Source organism: Scleropages formosus, chromosome 25, assembly GCF_900964775.1.
Source record: "Scleropages formosus chromosome 25, fSclFor1.1, whole genome shotgun sequence".
Taxonomy (NCBI): Eukaryota; Metazoa; Chordata; class Actinopteri; order Osteoglossiformes; family Osteoglossidae; genus Scleropages; species Scleropages formosus.
This window is the reverse complement of record NC_041830.1, coordinates 2,070,664-2,088,995: the sequence shown is the minus strand read 5'-3', so window position 1 is coordinate 2,088,995 and position 18,332 is coordinate 2,070,664. Positions and strand designations below refer to the sequence as shown.

Sequence of the window (18,332 nt, the reverse complement as noted above, 5' to 3'; positions counted from 1 at the left end):
CAATAATACTCAATATAGTTATATATACACATATTGGGAAGGCTCTCTTCTTGAACAGCAGGTGATTCTCTTATACCCATGAGTGAAAGACATCACCTGAAGGGACCATAGCCATGTAACTGGTATCTTGGCTTTAATTATTTCAGTGTCCACCCTGTAACACGCAGTTTGTCCTGCACATTGCAATAGTTCATGAAAAAATGATACACTGCATTTCTCCCAATCGGAAAGGAAGCTTATAGTGAAAAATACTATGCCAAAGAAGGCATATTTCAACAGTCTGTCCAGAAAGCCAGAAGAAACATCTTTATACCAAGTATCACAATACTGAAAGCTGGTTTCAGTAGTCCAGGACTACAAACTGAAAATGATCTCAATTTAGTCATGCAAGGAATCATAGAGCAGTTCATGTGTTCTTTTCTTTTAATCTTTTAACAAAGTTAAAATGCAATAAGTAAGAGCTACACTCTATAAATGCACCAGATGCACAAAAATGCCAGTTGAATGAACATATACAAGACCATTATAGACAATATAGTCTGTTTAGGCAAAAGTTAAAGCTCTCATAAGAATGGATCATTCCCACATTAAAGTGAGGTATTAACTAGCTGCAGCACATCCTATTAACACATGTGGGATACCTAAACTGGCACTTCCAGGAATATACACAGTATATGTAATAACAAGCTCATGAACAGGGCAATTTTCATTTTTCTCTCTGCTTTGAGGAGAGGCCTTCTGAACTACTTCTTACTACTCTTATTCAGCAAGCTGCATCATACATTTATCAGATGCTTTTCTCCAAAGCAACTTCCAATGAACTCTATGTAGTGTTATTAGCCCACATACCTTATTCACCAAGGTGACTTACACTGCTAGAAACACTACTTACAATGGGTCCATCCATACATCAGTGGAACACACTCTCTCTGTCACTCACACACTATGGGAAATCATGAACAGCATGTCATTGGACTGTGAGAGGAAACCCACACAGACATGAGGATAACATGCAAACTCCACACAGACTGAGCAGGGATCAAACGTATGTCCTTTCGCACCACCCAGGCGCTGTGAGACAGCAGCACTACTTGCTGTACCACCGTGCCACCTGTATACTGCTTGTAACACACTTTGAAATGTGCAGGACACTGGGAGTTGATGTAGGCCAAGCTGCTCATGTATAACTCCCATATACAGGAAATATGCTGTATAAATCTTATATACAAAAATGGAAAAAAAAAATATTAACCAGTACAGGTGAACATCAAAGTTAGCATTAAGTTGAATAACAATGTTAGTTTTACTCAACTTACTAGTAGTACAGGCCCAGACAAGCACCCTGGAGGCACTCTACAAATCACTGCCAAAACAGAGTGAAATTACAAGGCATCACTCTCCCTCCCCTCAACATACTGTAATTACCTGAGAGTGATTACAGATTAAAGATATCAGCCATAAAATGAAAACACCAGGGTGCAAAGGGCATATACAAAGGACACTATAAAGAATGCACATGTGTTCCATGATGTGTTTCTTTCAGGTGAGCAGACAGGTACGAAGCTGACGATGAACTCACATGTCCTTCATCAGAGACCCATCCCACAGGGTGCGTAACACCGTACAGATGAGCGTCTCACCGTTGTTCATCATATACTGCATTAACTGCACGTAAACCTCTGAACCTCTGACTTAGGCACTGTGATTCAGTCCCGTTGAAGGCCAGTAGCTACATTACAGACACTTACAAAATGGTTTAAAAGGCACGTTAAGTCAGTTGAAGCAGGCTAAAGAAGGCCATGCCCAATCCACAAGCCTGGCAGCTGCATGTGGGAGCAGCCTGTTGCTGGAAAAATGAGCACCAGGTGCAGTCAAACTGCTTGCTCGCTCAATAAAAGCCCAGACTGGAAAGTGGAGAGACAGGGGAGGACTTAGTTTGGATGGATCTGGTGGTACAGCTTAGTCAATTTGGTATTGCTTTGTTTGTTACATTTGGTTAATATTGGCAATCAGAACAAAGACACCAAATCCTCCCACACTATTACCCACCTGGTTGCTCCGAGCCTGGCGTGCTACTTCGGCACTCCATCTTTACAGAACACACACACGTCGTAATGCTCTTTTTCAATTTATTTATTTCTAAATCCACCCCAGATTTACAAAAACCCACACTATGTATATTGATTTAGTTACAACCCACCAAGACAGACTTCACACACCTGAAAGCATGAAGGTCATCGGTAACAAGTGCCAGCGACGATCAGCAACACCTTGTCCTCGGCAGCGGAGAGTCTTTGCCACAAGTAGGAGCTGTGATGGCCGAAGGCTTCATATCCCACTTCACAAGGGCAGCGAGAAGAGCGCACTTTGGTCACAAGCCGACTCACACGGGTGGTTTTGAGCGCAGTTCGGTTCATAGCGAACGTAGGCCATGCGCCAGCACTTACACACAAGTACAATAACTTAAGAAAAAAACTGAAGTCCACAAGAAGCGCCTGCCCTTCATCCTTCGAGGTGAAGGGTCATCTCACTATGGCAATGGCGAAGGAGGAAGTCTAGTATGGCAGCGGACAGAATGGGGGGGTGAGGTGGATGGGGAGTCGCACAGACTGTCAAGCACGCGGTGAGAGTGTCGCAGCGCCAAACGCTGCGTGGCCCTCCTTGCTGCTGAAATGTGCACCGGTGTGGCAGGTGGCCCTTTGCGGCACTCATTTCTCCCGCAGCACACACACCCCAGCGTCACAGCGCTGCGTTGCCATGGAGGTAACCACCTCCCAGCTGTCAATCACAGGGTCGTAACACTCGATGCTGCTCAGGAGGGAGTTTCCGTCGTACCTGCGGCAGGGACACACATAGCACATGAGGTCAGGATTCACGATGGCCCAACACTCCCCGATTCCAACGCTGTCTGATGACTGGGACGTGTTAACAGAGTTGAGCTCGAGCTCAACCCCAACCCATCTCCATGGACACATAGTGGTAGCATCAGGCACTTGTGTGTGCTGAGGATCTGTAAGCATGAATACAGGCTGTAAAACTAAGTCTCTGGGTCTCCAAAGAACCAGGATTCAAGCAGTGAATGACTCCTTGAATCCAACATCCTGATCACTTCTTAGCGCCTTACTCCAAGACCAGTGTTCTCCCCGCTTCGCCAAGACTGAAGGCCTCTCCTGCTGAGTGTCCCTGCCTGGTGTGATCTTCTCACGCAGCTGAAGTCACATGGCACTGTGTGCGATGCTCGCCAACGGCACCTGGTGAACTCGCGCGGCAGCCAGCTGAGTCGCTCTTTTAGCTGAACAATGGCCGTTTGTTTTACTGCCAGGCTGCTTAAAACTACTTTGGCTCTTCAACATTATTGCTATTAAAACTATATGTCACAAATACCGAAGGCAACCACCTTCAGTTTAGGCTACATTTTACCGTCTCCAACTAATGAGGCACAGCAAGTAGCGCTGCTGTCTCACAGCACCTGGGTGGTGTGAGAGAACGTGGCTTTGATTCCCACTCACTGTGTGGAGTTTGCATGTTCTCCCCATGTCTGTGGGATTTCCTCCTGGTACTCTGGTTTCCTCCCACATTCCAAAGACATGCTGTTCAGGTTCACCCATAGTGTGTGAGTGACAGAGAGTGTTCCACTGATGTATGGATGAGTGACCCATTGCAAGTAGTATCTCTACCAGTGTAAGTGACCTTGGTGAATAAGGTGTGTGGGCTGATAACACTACATAGAATTCATTGGAAGTTGCTTTGGAGAAAAGTTTCTGCTCAATAAATAAATGTAAATTAATCCGTTAAACCAGCCAGGGTACACATTATTTAATATTCATTTCGCTGATGTTTTTAGCCAAAATTACTTCATGTTAGTAATGTCAGTGCAACAACTTACAGCGATTCACCGTTTTATACAGCTGGCTAATTATTACTGGAGCAAGTTGGGATGAGCAGGGTTACTGTAGCTGGAAGTGGGATTCAAACCTGGGACCTTAGAGTACAAGGCAACGGCTTTAACTACTACGCCATCGACTGCCCATAATCAATTCAAAAACAATAATACAATGAGTGGTTTTTTTTTAAATTTTCTAGTAACATCTAATGCTGGCTCACTCATCTTTTCTTCAATACCCCAAAACGGATAGAAAAACTCCCCCTGCACCGCAGCTCTCCCTCTACGTGACAGAAACTGTCATTATAAAGTCCCGATGGCTTTGAGTTCACTACTCTGACGTTCAAAACCTTACTGAAACGTGTCAGAGCTGGAATACGGCGGTTTCCTCGCCTAAATGACAGCCCTGGTGTCCTTCAGATTGTGAACGGAAAGGACGATGTGGCCCACATTCAGACTTCAACCTGGGCTGCAGACGACAGGAGTTCCTGGAACCGGAAGAGCTGCTGGACATTGGTGTGCGAAGCTGGATTATAAACCACCGAAAAAAGAAGCCCTTTAAACGTGCCCGTTTTGCACAGAAGTCCCGTGAGCTTCACTGGAGGAGAGGGTGGAGGGTATCTGGGCACCGGTGTGTGGGCAGGTGTGGCGCCTCACCCAGCGATGGCGTAGAGTCGGCCTCGCAGCACGGTGGCTCCGACATAGCAGCGGGGTGTCGTCATGCTGGACACGGTGGTCCAGTAGTCTGTGCGAATGTTGTAGACCTCCACGGAGGAAAGGTGGGCTGTGCCGTCGAAGCCCCCCACCACATAGATGTGGTCATTGAGCAAGGCCACACCAGCACCTGCAACAGGAGGCCGGAGGTGGAGAGAGGACACCCCTTCAGAGGTGGGCACCGAGCATCAAGGGCGTACCCAGACCGAAAGGCACAAAAACAGCCTCTGAAATGCACATCTCAGCCTGTAACCAATCTCAGGAGGATACAAACAGTCCACTGTTGGAATCGGGTTAAAAATTTAATGCATCTGAAATTTGTACTGGTACATTAGAATATAGCTTGATGAAATTAAATTATTAATCACCATATGTAAGCATATATATGACGTCACCAGCTACACCTGATTGCACATTTATATTTATTCACTGCACCTTCTTCAAAATTTACTATATAGTTACTCTGCCACTTCTGATGTTGTTTTGTACTGTTGTGTGTCTGAAGGAGCAACCACCACGTCAAATTATTCTAAGTGCAAACATACACTCATCCTGTTAGTCAGTCTTCAATATCTTTTTTTCTCTACCTATCTAGTCTACAATTCTTAATAGCACTTATAGTTAATCGGCCCAGATTTTAATTTATCTGGTCCTGCATGATAAGCTGACAATGCATTTCAAAACTGTGTCATCTAGTTGTGCGAGAGAGAGACTGAAACCCACTGCATCATGGGAATCATGTACCCACACTATCAGCTGTGATCTGGCACTTTGGTCTCCATTCTGTACTCACGTTTGGATTTGCGTCCTCTGCCTTGCACCATTGTCGTTTAATTTTGTAATTATTCATTAATGCCATCGCAAATTAAAGTTCTGTAAATAAAATACAATTGCTCACAGACGCACTGAATCAACACGAACATGGTGCCTTGCAGCAGTGGCCAGCCGACGTCATCTTACAACAAACGGAGGGGTTGTCGTCAGACGTTACGATAAAATGCTGGGACTCGAAAATAATATAATACGGTTCATGAGACGGCTGCCGTTAAGTCTGGGTCATAGTAACTTTTTCCATTACATTATTATTATAGGCATCATTTATGGTGATTTTGGATGGGCTTAGAACAAGTTTGCATTTTTTCCAGTGTGAATAAGTTTCTTTTTTTAAAATAAGAATAACATTCTTTTCTGATATTCGACCTGTTTTCAGGAACGAGTTAGGACCAGATAACGAGGCTTAAGCGTACGTGACTATTACAGTGATCTTTTACTTCTGAGGCCCTGCTTGTACCTGAGCGCTTGGTGGCCATGGGGGTCACACTCGTCCAGTGCCCTGTGTGTGGGTCATACCGCTCTACTGAATTTAATATGTTCAGTCCATCGTAGCCACCTGGAATTAGAAACGTGGGCATAAACATGCAAATTCCACTGTTAGCTCTTCAGATGACTTGTCACAGCAGACGCCCTTACCCACCGAGGCAATAGATGAGTCCGCTAGCCACCACTAGCCCCGCCCCCTCCCTCGCCGTCTGCATGTCTCCCAGCATGCTCCACTGGTCAATGTTGGGGTCGTACCGCTCCATGCTGGTGTGTCGCCGACTGCCGTCAAAGCCACCGGCTACGTAAATCATGTCTGTAGGTGAACAGGAGGCAAAAACGAAAGCTAAAGCCCACGTGAACACAACAGCAAATGCATTAATGCAAAGAAAGCGCAACGCCCATATCTGCATTTGCCCCCGGATGACTCCTGACACCACAAATCAAATGTGATCAGACTTGCCACCAAGTTCGTGAATCTCAATAACAATTTTTCAGTTTCTTGAGACACCTTTTAAAGTGACTTGACAACTGCCAGTTCCTCTACCTCATTTGCATAGACACTGTTGACCTGAAACAATTTTTCAATTGTTTTCAACCTCAGAATTTCATATGCTACTTGAAGCACTTTTACATTTCTATTTAATTGAAAAAACATTCCAAATCAAAACAATAAAATGCAAAACCAATAAAAAGGCAGTTTTATGGATGGTGCCATCCAGCCACAGAGAAACCTCAGTAAACGGAGGTCCACCCATACAGCCCCTTTAGGGAAGCCCAACAAGACTAATGAGTTTGAAGGCTTACCTCCCAGTGTGGTGGCACCAGCAAGGCCACGGCGCACGTTCATGGTGGCGACGGTGTACCACACCCCATCTTCGTCTGCCGTGTAGTCCAGGCACTCGACCGAACTGAGGCGCGACCGCCCATCGTAGCCGCCGATCACGTAGACGCGGTCATTCAGGGACACCGTGGCCACATAGCGCCGCTTGCGGGCAATGTTCTGTAACGTCACACAGCCAGGTCACAGGATTCGTTCTGGTAAGATTGGACTGATTTCTAAAGTCATGCCTTTGTTACATCACAGCTCAGCATTAGCTTAGCAAAGTAAAAATGCAGCTTTCTGGGTGGCATTTAATGCACCTCTCTGCACTCCAGAGGCAATGTCTTCATGGGACCTCAAACAGTGGACGGGATTAAACGTGGCCTTTGAAGCACAAAGCATGATCACAAATACCAGTGCTTTGTTTCCATATGGGAAATTAGATGTGAATAAAAAGCTAAATCTTGTGGAATCAGTGCAGCTGTGTATCGTCAGCACAGTAATGGAGACAAATTCTGCAATATGAACAGTATGAACAACATGGCTGAGAGAACACCACCTTGGAATGCCTGTGTTTGTCAGTTCTAACTCAAAGCACAACTCTTACAAAATAACCTCTCTTTCAACCTGTCCAAAACAGATATTCTTCACCTCCCAGCTGGCCTGTCCTCCTTCCTGTCACGATCTATCGATCAAACTGGACAACTCCCTCGACTAAGAGTCTGGGAGTGATGATGGACTCAAGTCTATCTTTTTCTCAGCACACTGAAGCCACAACCCACACCAGCAGATGCATCCTACATAATATCCACAGGATCCGTCTCTACCTGACTCTGCCCAACTACTTGTCCAGGCCATGGTGACGTCCCGTCTGGATACCGCAACTCTCTCCTGTGTGGCCTTCCTGCCATCAAACCTCTGCAGCCGATACAGAATGCTGCTGACCGGGTTGTGTCTGACTTGCCAAAGCGTTCCCATGTCTCTCCTCTACTCACCTCTCTGCACTGGCTTCCTATAGCTGCCCGGTTCAAATTTAATACTCCGGTTATTGCCTACAAACGCATCAATACAACTGCACCCAGATATCTACAAGACTTGACCATCTGCTACACCCCACCCTGCCATTCTCCCCTACTTCTGCCCGCTTGGTGGTCCCGTGCACAAAAAGTAAAGCACAGAGGTTCTCGGTTTTGACTCCGTTGTGGTGGAATGACCTCCCCCCTCACTCAGAACTGCAGGAACTCTGTCTTCACTGAAGAAGGGTTTGAAAACTCACCTTTTCCGAACTCACTTTGCTCATGATCTATCAAGCTTGTGTATAGTGTAAATGTTCATGCACTGTGACTTTATGATCATCCCCAGATAAGCCTTTACACAGCTGCTAGTCCTATATTGTATGTAAATGTTTGTGTACCTTTTTATTAAAAAAAGAAGAAATTGTAGGAAGGTGATCAGAATTGGTCTATCCTGAATTCTGTGTACCTACTCGTGCGACGAACATCGGTGCATAAAGTGGAAAGAAACAAACTAGGTTTACTTAAGAATCACATGTCTGCAACTATGTCTCTCTCTCCTAATGTAATGCACAAATTGTATTTTCTCTGAGATGTGTGTCGCTTTGGAGAAAAGCGTCTGATAAATGAATAAACGTAAATGTAAAACAGTATCGCTTCACAATTCTGCTAAAAAGCTTGAAACATGCAAAGAAATTACGATATACTCAGCACTCATATAACGGGGTCCTGTACAATGCAAAAACCACGATAACAGTTAATGGAAAAAAAACCTTTTTGCAGACAATGTGCTTACTATTCAGCATTTTAAAAGCAGATATAACAAAAACGGTCCTATACCTGATGCAGAAAAGGAGCCTTGTAATTCGAAAAAGATGAAAACAGAACACTCACCTGTGAAGCACCTTTTCAACATGAGAACAGCACAGTTTAAAGAACAATCTGTCAAATTAACCTTTATATTTGAGGGATGGGTAGTTATTTACTCATAAGCAATAGTTACAAACAAATTCATGGGTACACACCGGGAGAAAGCTCCACTCCTGGGTCTTTGGGTCATATTTTTCCACGACATCAATGGGCGATTGTTGGCTGCCAAATCCTCCAATTACCAGCAGTACCTCTTTTGCTCCTGTAGCGAAACAAGGCAGCATTAACGTTTGGTTCATTACTTAACACTAATATGTTTTGCAAAGCATCTCAAATACCTCGCTATCAGTTTAATTAAAAAAAAAAATAAAAAAAAAACATGTTCACACTTGGAGCTGAAACATTTGGTGGCGCTCCAGAATTTTAACTGCTAACCACAAGCTGAGTCATCAGTTCTCTACAGCTACCATCACCATCTATGTTCCGAAGTACTGAAACACGTGTCTACAGCAATAGACTACCTACCTAATCGTGCCTGGGTTCGGGGGCCCTGCATCTCACTTCGCAGCTCCGGCCGCAAGTGGAATTTTTTGGCCTCGTCTACAAGGTCTCGACATGGAAGGCTACAACGGATTAAGGGCTGTAGCAAAAACAAAGTGCACCAAAAGAGCCTTTTCAGAAAAAGAAAAGCTTGTTCGTACCATTAGCAACCAATTACAGTGTGTTTTGCTGTTACCATACTCAAGTCTGGCAAATTTTAAGAACTGGCAGGAAGGAAAAAAAACAGGAAGTGTCCTGAAAATTCAAATTACTTAATTAATGCATCAGACAGCTGGGTAATTATTTTTACTTTTTAAACCTCTTTTCTTACTTTTCAATTTTTAGGTCAAGTGCCTTGCTCAATGGTACCATAGCAGGAGAGGGGATTCAAACCTGGTTCTCTTAAGCACCAGACTGGATCTCTAAGCACTGCGCCACCTGCTGCTGGTTTAGCATACAGGAAGAGCAAAATGGGACACGGCGGATGAAAACCCACCTCTGTGTCGATGACGTCAGTGATGTAGCGCGGTGTGAGCAGGGGCATTCGCACATACTCCAGCATTTCTGGCAGGAAGGGCTCCCTCTCCTTCCGTTTATGCTTCACCCAGTTCAGCACGGCCTCGAACACCGGCTCCTCCGAGTCCACCTGCGTCACCCAGCACAGAAACAGGTACACAAAGTACCTTGCTCAAGGGTACTACAGCTGGAGGTGGGAATTGAACCTGTGACCTTTAGGTCCAAAGACAGAAGCACTAACCATTACGCAACCAGCTGTCCCCATACGTACACAATCCTGCAAGTGATGTTTGCTCAGCAACGCATTATTGAGAAGAGACAAGCAAATAAAACACAGTAGCGTAGGAAATAAGCAGAGAAATAAATTAATTCATTTGAAAACTCATGACGCGAGGACCCAGTGTACAATGGCGTCTTCTCGATCACAGAGCATAGCCATGAGAAGATGAGAGAGCCTGCAGACGTTGTGGGGAAAACCACCGCTGCACTTACAACACCAGCTGTGTGGAAAAGTACAAATCCAGCGAACCCTGCGGCCTAACAATAAGTGTGAAGGATTAGGATTAGGGTTAGGGCACGTCCACATGGGGAAGAATCTGCATTTCCTGAGTCTGGAACAAGTTAGAGGTAAAAGTGCACTTGGCGGCAGAAGTCTGGGTGAACCCAGCGCTCTTGCGTACAGATAGAGGCTGGGGATCCACTTTCAGTGCACTGAGTTCCACGCAAATCCCTGCAGGTGGCAAGACAGAACTTGCCGGTGAAATTTCAATCAGCGACACTTCAAATTATCCCCGCCAGGCGCCCGAAACGAGTGATTTATTTACTGGGAGGAATGTGCGGTTTTAGGGAAAAAACCTGAAGGATTCGTCGGGACGAGAGAGATGAGCGGTGAAGACTATGCCTGTCTAGCACGGACCTGCAATGCCTCGTACCCGCGAACCACCCGTGGCTTTCAGCACAATGGCTGAAACGTACAAGAGAAGGAAACCTTTTGCATAAATGACCCTGTTGGGACAAGACCTGTTACTGGAACACAGAAAATGTTACGGCGCCTCCTTCGTAAATGCCTTTGTATTTTCCATGTCCTCAAAGCGTGCAGGCAGTATGATGGCGCTTCCTTGCCACCCCAGACACCTAACCGTTCAAGCCCTCCCTTCAGTAGGGTCCTTTCGGAGCCTCCGAAGTGCACGTCATAATGCACGTCCACACGGGGACGGACACTGAGACCCCACCGCTGGCGCCCAGCTCCTAAACAGATTGCAATGAAGACTTTGCGCTGCGAAAGCAGAATACATCCCACAGTAATGTATTTATTGAAGTAACACCAGTTACAGCCAATCATATTCATCACTGCTGCTACTTCCCCTTCATCTATGGCCATTTTACTGCGACACGTACAGGGTACGCATGAGTGTAACTGTGCTGTCTGGATAGTACAGGTGGTCCCCGATTTATGACGGGGTTACGTTCCGCAAAACCCGTCGTGAGTTGAAAATGCATTCGATACACCTAATACACACCTCTGCGTGACAGACTGGGAGATGCGGATCGCTGATGCTGCCCAGCGTCACGAGAAAGTATCGCACCGCATATCGCTTGCCCAGGAAAAAAAAAAAGAAAAGAAAAATCTAAATTCGAGTGCAGTTTCTATTAAATGTCTGTCGCCACCTCACCATCGTAAAGTTGAAGAAATGGTAAGTGGAATCATTGTAAATCGGGACCACCTGTATTTATTATATTACTACTATTATATTATTATTTAGTACTAGTACAGTGTTTATGGGGGGTGCGGTGGCACAGTGGGTTGGACCGGGTCCTGCTCTCCGGTGGGTCCGGGGTTCGAGTCCCGCTTGGGATGCCTTGCGACGGTTTGGCGTCCTGTCCTGGGTGTGTCCCCTCCCCCTACAGCCCTTTGCCCTGTGTTGCCGGGTTCGGCTCCGGCTCCCCGCGACCCCGTATGGGACAAGTGGTTCAGACAGACAATGTATTTAGTATTAGTGTAGGGTTTATGGGGGGCATGGTGGCGCAGCGGCGCAGCGGGTTTGACCGGTGCCTTGCTGGGTGGTGGGTCCGGGGTTCGAGTCCTGCTTGGGGTGTGCAGCAGCCCTCTCTTTCTCCCTGTGTTTGCCTCCCCCACCATGCAGAGGAAGGATCTGGCAACTCACCTCTGTTCCTCCCTTGAATTGCCTTGGAAACCAAGTGAGTGGTCGCTATGGCTCGGCTCCGACTCGGCACCTTGCACGCATAGTATTTATACTTTATGACTTTTTCTACTTTGGCGTTACTCTGCATGTTCAGTGTGTGTGAAGCAGCATCCACCAGGTCACACTCCCTGTCTGTGCGAATGTACTGGGTCAATAACGTGTGACCATCACGCCGATGATGCTGCAGAGCCTCCCTGGTCACAGCCAAGAAGGAACAGGAAGCATCCCACGATCACGACCAGCGCTGCCTCCTCGAACCCCGTCTCCTCTGTACCTGGATCTCGTCGCACTTGATGAGCTTCTCCACCTCCTCCTGGCTGAGCAGCATGAACTCCTCGTGCTGCACCACCTCCGGGAAGTGCTTCTGCGAGAAGAGCTCGGCCGCCTGCATCAGGTCCAGGCAGTTGTGCGTCTCGGCGAAGTCTCGAATTCCGAGGCAATTGGATGGGTCCAGCTGACTCTCCAGGAAGTCACAGCAGGCTCGTTTCACCCCTGGTGCAGCCGCGCGGCGATGCATCCGTTACCACGCACACACACACACAGGAACAGAGGCGTTTCTCAGGGGTTTGCCAAATGTTCCTAAGACCGAATTCAAAGTCTGAGAAACAAACCATGTGGGATAAAAATCTGCACAAACCTTTAGCAGCAAAATGCCAGTCTGTTGTTACCATGGAGACTTAACTGCCAACTGAACCCTTACTTGCATCAGTGCTTCAGTGTTGTTTCAGAATGTGCATTTCTCTACTGAACCCTTGAAGACAAGTGTGTTTCAATGCAGAGAAGAGCTGGAATTTTCACCAAAATTAGATGGAGGTACAGGGTAGATAGAGGGGAAGAAACTCTGTGGCTGCAGTGTGACAATAAACATGGCCATTTCCTCCTGATCACCCACCTACAGAGGGGATGTTTAAAATTAAGGCTGAGTTCTTACATTTAAACATGCAACCAACCATAAGTACACTGGGCCCTCAACTTATGAGCCAAGTGCACCTGAAGCCTGTGCGTAACTCCATTTGTTTGTAAGTCCAAGCACCACATTACAGTCAATCAAAGCCTCATAACAGAGATGCCGCTCGATTCAATCAAGGGCTACATGGCGTACCAGACTCTGAGCCATATGAAGTAAAAGAATACACTGTAAGACTTATTTAAAAGTCTGATTAAATTTGTGCTACATGAAAATTGAAAAAAGTGACTGAAAATGAATGCATAAAAGAGCAATAAAAGTAATTTGTTGTTGCCACAAAATCCTATTTAATGCTGATTGTTGACTTATTCATCCTCTAAAAAAGTGCAACGTTCATCATCTTACTGATCACCAACATTTAAACACACTCAGCATGACACACTGTGGATGGGAGCTGGCTTAATGGGGCGAGAGCATGAGCAGTACTATGTAAACACAGTGGCTGGGCCAAAGGATGTGGGTTCAATCCCTGCTCGGGCTGCGTTGAGTTTGAATGTTCTCTCCGTGTCCGAGTGTGATTCTTCCCACAGTCCAAGGACATGTGTTTCAGTGGAATTTATGACTCTGAATTGCCCACAGTGCATGTATGTGTGTTGCTCTGGCGTACAGATAGATGACTGACTGTAGGTACCGTACTGTGGTTTATCTAGCATTGTAAGTCAGCTTGGATGGGAAAAAGGTGTTAACTAAATACTCCAGAATATTCACTGTAAGTCACTTTGGAAAAAAAGAGTCCGCTAAATTAATGATTGGACCTGTATTAGGCTGCCACATTCTTATTTTTTGTGGGTGCGCTATGCTGCCAACTAATGGTTCGACATAGAAATACAGGTGACATTCTATGAAAATAGACAAAAATATATCATCATCATCATCATCATCATCTGAAACCGCTTGTCCCATACGGCGTTGCGGGGAGCCGGAGCCCAACCCGGCATCACAGGGCGTAAGGCTGGAGGGGGAGGGGACACACCCAGGACGGGATGCCAGTCCGTTGCAAGGCACCCCAAGTGGGACTTGAACCCTAGACCCACTGAACAGCAGGACCAGGGCCAACCCACTGCACCACTGTGCCCCCCCAACAAAAATATACTAACAGAAAAAACTTCTAGCCACAGTAAGATTATGGAGCTGTTTCAATTACCAAGAACAAATGTACCACTATTGTCTGGAAAGCTGTTCTCTACCAATTTTGTCACCGTCTCCCTTAGTGTGATGAAAAAGCTACAACAGTGCAAACACATGGGGCCGTGGGACTGGAAGCGATGCTTCCGTGTGCTCCGCTGTAAGGAGCACGACTGTTTCCAAGGTTACCTTTGAGTTGCAGCAGGCATGCGGCCGGAAGGAGCTCCTGCACGTTCTCCACCGTAACCAGGACGGTCTCGGTGTAAACAAAGTCCAGCAAAATCTCCATGGTGGAAGCGGTCAGGCCCTGGATGTCCACGAACGACTTCCCTTTCTCCGACAGCTAGAGGGAATAGGAAGAATTCAGACCATAAGCACGGTCATGTCCGAATTACGGTCGCAGAGACAGAAGCTAAAAAACAAAACGGTCAAGTAACTAAACTAAAATAAATAAAATTAAGTTACTAAAGTCCCAGCTATCTTTCACATCATTTATGGACTTGTAATACGTAATGTTTATAGATTATTTTCATATATTTTTTCTTTTATAAATAATACAACTATGCCTTCAGAGACTTAAAAGCAAAACCCACAGCTGAGATGTCAGAGAATGATCTGCAAAAGAGCCCAGTGTTCTCCTCGGTGAGAGTGATGCTTTAGAACATGAAATAAAGTCCAGCTGGTCTTTGTAATTATAATTTCCAAACAGCACCGATTTTAATTTCGAGGCTCAGAGCAGAGCAGCTGCACAAAACACACAGCTGCAGACATTTGGCAAATCCTTGTAGTTTGTTCTGACTATTTTTGCACAATGAGGGTATGGAGATGGTCCCCACCACCCTCCAGTTAGGTAAAGCATTGCCAAAAACCCTTTGTAAGGTGTTTCTGATCCCCAAAACTGACACCCATTTATGCTAACATATCACCAAATCCCACCAAAATGGACACAATTTACATTTATTCATTTAGCAGACGCTTTTGTCCAAGGCAACGTACATCTCAGCAAAAGTACAATTTATGCATTACATTAAGAGAAAGAAACATAGCTGCGGACATGTAAGTCTCAAGTAAACCTAGTTTGTTACCTACCACTTGCTGCACCGAGGTTCATCATTCAAGTAGGTGCATAAAACACAGGACAGACAAATCCTGATACCCTCCCACCAATTTTTTTTAAAAAATAATATTTGCTTTTTTTAAAAAAAAGATACACAAATGAGGAATTACCTGAAAATTAACATTTATTATCATAACAAGGCCGTTTCCCTTCATTTATTACCATACTCCACTGTATAACAGTGTACTGCTGTCCACCTGCACTCCTTCAGCTCTTTTGTAACTACATTCATTCACTTAGCAGACACTTTTCTCCAAAGCGACTTCCAATGAACTCTGTGTAGCGTTATCAGTCCACACACCTTATGCGCCAAGGTGACTGACACTGGGTCATTCATCCATACATCAGTAGAACACACACACTCTCTCTGTCACTTACACACTATGGGGAACCTGAACAGCATGTCTTCAAACTGTGGGAGGAAACCAGAGCACACAGAGAAAACCCACGCAGATACAGGGAGAACATGCAAACTCCACACAGACTGAGCGGGGTTCGAACCCACGTTCTCTCGCACCACCCCGATGCTGTGAGACACCAATGCTACTTGCTGTGCCACAGTGCCACCATCTAGTTATCACATACAGCACATTTAAACACACAAACAAAACACAGATACATACAATACTCAATGTTTCACGCTTTACATTTTACTGACCCATCTTGAAACTGTTTGGCATTTTCAAAAATTATGTTTAAAAGGTTAAACCGCTGTCTCAGCCACTGCTACTTCCTAGTCTCTCTCAACAATTTCACTTCTAAAGGTAAGGATGTAAAATGCGATGTTCCTCAAGGCTCACTATTAGGTCCTCTACTATTTAGTGCGTACATGTTCCCACTCAGTCATATTCTGTCCTTCTGTCTGGTCTGGGAATAACTTTGGAAACAATTGTGACACTGACTCATAATGCGGTGGGATTTCTGCAGGTCACTCTTTTCTCATTTCTACACACTTGACAATCCTCACTCTGTGCGAAGGCTCAGTGGCACCCGTCAATGCGGCTGCATTCGCACGTCGGTCACGCCGCGTGTGGGTGTGTGTAGGAGCACGCGGGGACCGTCACCTCACTAGTGAACATGGCGCAGAAATAGTCGCTGCAGGCGGCCAGGACGATGCGGTGAGCGGGGAAGTCGGTGTTCTCCACCCTCAGTGTGATGTCGCACAGCGTGTTGCTTTTGCGCAGCGCGTTCATGGCGTTCAGGATGGACTTGGCGTGAGAGTTGGTCATGATGTCTTTGGGAGCCATGCTGGTGCGCGGATCGGTGGGCAGGGCTGGAGACAAGAGAGGGGAGACCGAGCAGCGTGGTCAGAGCAGCGTGGAAGCGGAGCGAACACACCCGTGAACTCCTTGCGGCCGATCGGTCCGACAGGATGACCCGTGATGTCGAAAAAACAGAGCAGTGATCAATAGTGCCAGTCATTAGCAGCCCTGCGACATGAGGCCACGTGGGCAGGGAGAACATACTCGTGACCTGCCAGTGTTCACTGTCACTGCAAAGCAGAACCACAAAGCTTCCTCACCCCCCCCATCACACTGACTCAAAAAGAACATAAATGAGAGGTGTTCATAACGGAACACAGCTTGTTCATAAGTCCCTTTGTTCATAAGTCCCTTTTACCCCCAAATGAGAGTAAACTGAAACTCAACAATACAGACATGTCTCCAGTTATTTGCTACATTACAAAAAAAAAGCGGCGCAACACCTAACACTTCTGCTCAATTTGAAGCACATTAATAGTAAAATGCCGACTGTTACACGTGCAACAGGCATCACGTTATTGATGAGCAACACGCTGCAGCAGCGCAGTCACTTGGGCCTCGACGCTCCCTCACTGCCATTTGGAGGCGCAGCTTTTGCTCCGCAACAGACGAATTTTAGACATGGGAAAAGGAAAGAAAAGGCAATTAAAAATAGCGTAACGTGTGCATAATGTGGGGAAAAAAAACAGTCGTACCTCCAACATTTGACACGAGAAACCAGCTTATTTATACTTGTTCCAAGTGTTCAAAATGTTGAGGAGACGAGGACTTCGCTGGTGACCTCAGCGCCTACGGTCAGTGATCCGTGGTGTAGGACCATATCTGCTACTGGTTGGGGTGGGGGAGGGGGGCAACAACTACGACCAACAGTACAGGTACACATACATATTGGGTGGGGGGGGTACACGGCCCTGTTATGTAGATGGACGAATGAATGAAGCGTTGGAATGGATGGGAGCACTTGTTGAATGAATGAATGAACGAATGCCTGGGCTGATGACGGGATATATGGATGGATGGATGGATGGTCACTTCAGGTTCAGCACAGCCGCCCGACAAACACTAAAATTCCTACAGACGATAAACACCATCTATCCACAAAGGGTCTACACTGTTTGTTTACACTGCTACACCCATCTACCCGAATTCATGACCCAACAGCCAATGGGTGCGCCAGTAGCGAACACACACCGCACAGCAGGGGGCGCAGTGCCTAGAGCTTCCAGCTGACCCGGGTTCGAATTCCTCCGGGTGCGGCGGAGTCCTCGAGAGGTACTCACTCGAAATGACAAGTCACAAGTTAAATGACGCTGGGTAAATAGGTGCACGAAGTAGAACACGGACGGAGAACGAAAGAAGAGTCGGGTCGGGAGCCCGCACGGTCACACATCGACACGGCCACGAGCGAGCGCCACCGAAGCTAGCGCCATTATTACCATGATTACCCCGATTACTCTGATTCGCATGTTGATCGTGTGGTAATAAATTCTCATCGCGAGGCTCGCCGCGCACAGACGGATCGGGTATCGTTAGCTGCCTAGCTAACTAGCTGCTTAGGGTTAGGGTGAGCTAGCTCGTGACTCAGCACGTGCGGGGGCCGCCCAGAGGCAGAGCGCGCGGAAACATCAAGGACATGTCATCGGTTCAAAGGCTCATTTACATTCGAAGCGCAGAGATCGAGAACTCCGGTCACTTGCAGTCACAGCAGCCGACGGCGGCGCTCCATCCCGCGGCTGCACCGGCGCTCCGAGTGCCCGTGCGCGTCCCCGAGTCCGCGCGGCCTGCACACTCCTCACTTTCACCTGTGTAGTATTACTGTTCTTATTATTCTTCTTATGACTTTTTGCTATTTCCGATACGACGACTCGAACGAGCGCCGTGAACACAACTGAAACAGCGACCAGCGCAGCCGGTGAAAACAGCGCACGCACAACAGGCGCAGTGACGTCACGCTCGCTCCCGCGCTTGGTGGGCGGGCAGG

The 18,332-nt window shown here is 46.6% G+C and overlaps 1 protein-coding gene across 1 annotated transcript; it reads right to left on the bottom strand.

The window, feature by feature from the left end:
• Positions 1-2,093: 2,093 nt before the first annotated feature.
• klhl12 (kelch-like family member 12) lies at positions 2,094-18,297 on the bottom strand. The gene is made up of 12 exons (XM_018742171.2): positions 18,012-18,297; positions 16,154-16,362; positions 14,162-14,315; positions 12,155-12,372; positions 9,657-9,806; positions 9,146-9,260; positions 8,776-8,882; positions 6,722-6,917; positions 6,072-6,230; positions 5,889-5,987; positions 4,541-4,727; positions 2,094-2,835 (listed from the first exon to the last, which is right to left on the bottom strand). The coding sequence occupies exons 2-12, from the start codon at positions 16,334-16,336 to the stop codon at positions 2,709-2,711; spliced, it is 1,695 nt and encodes a 564-aa protein (XP_018597687.1). The 5' UTR covers positions 16,337-16,362; positions 18,012-18,297; the 3' UTR covers positions 2,094-2,708.
• Positions 18,298-18,332: the final 35 nt, after the last annotated feature.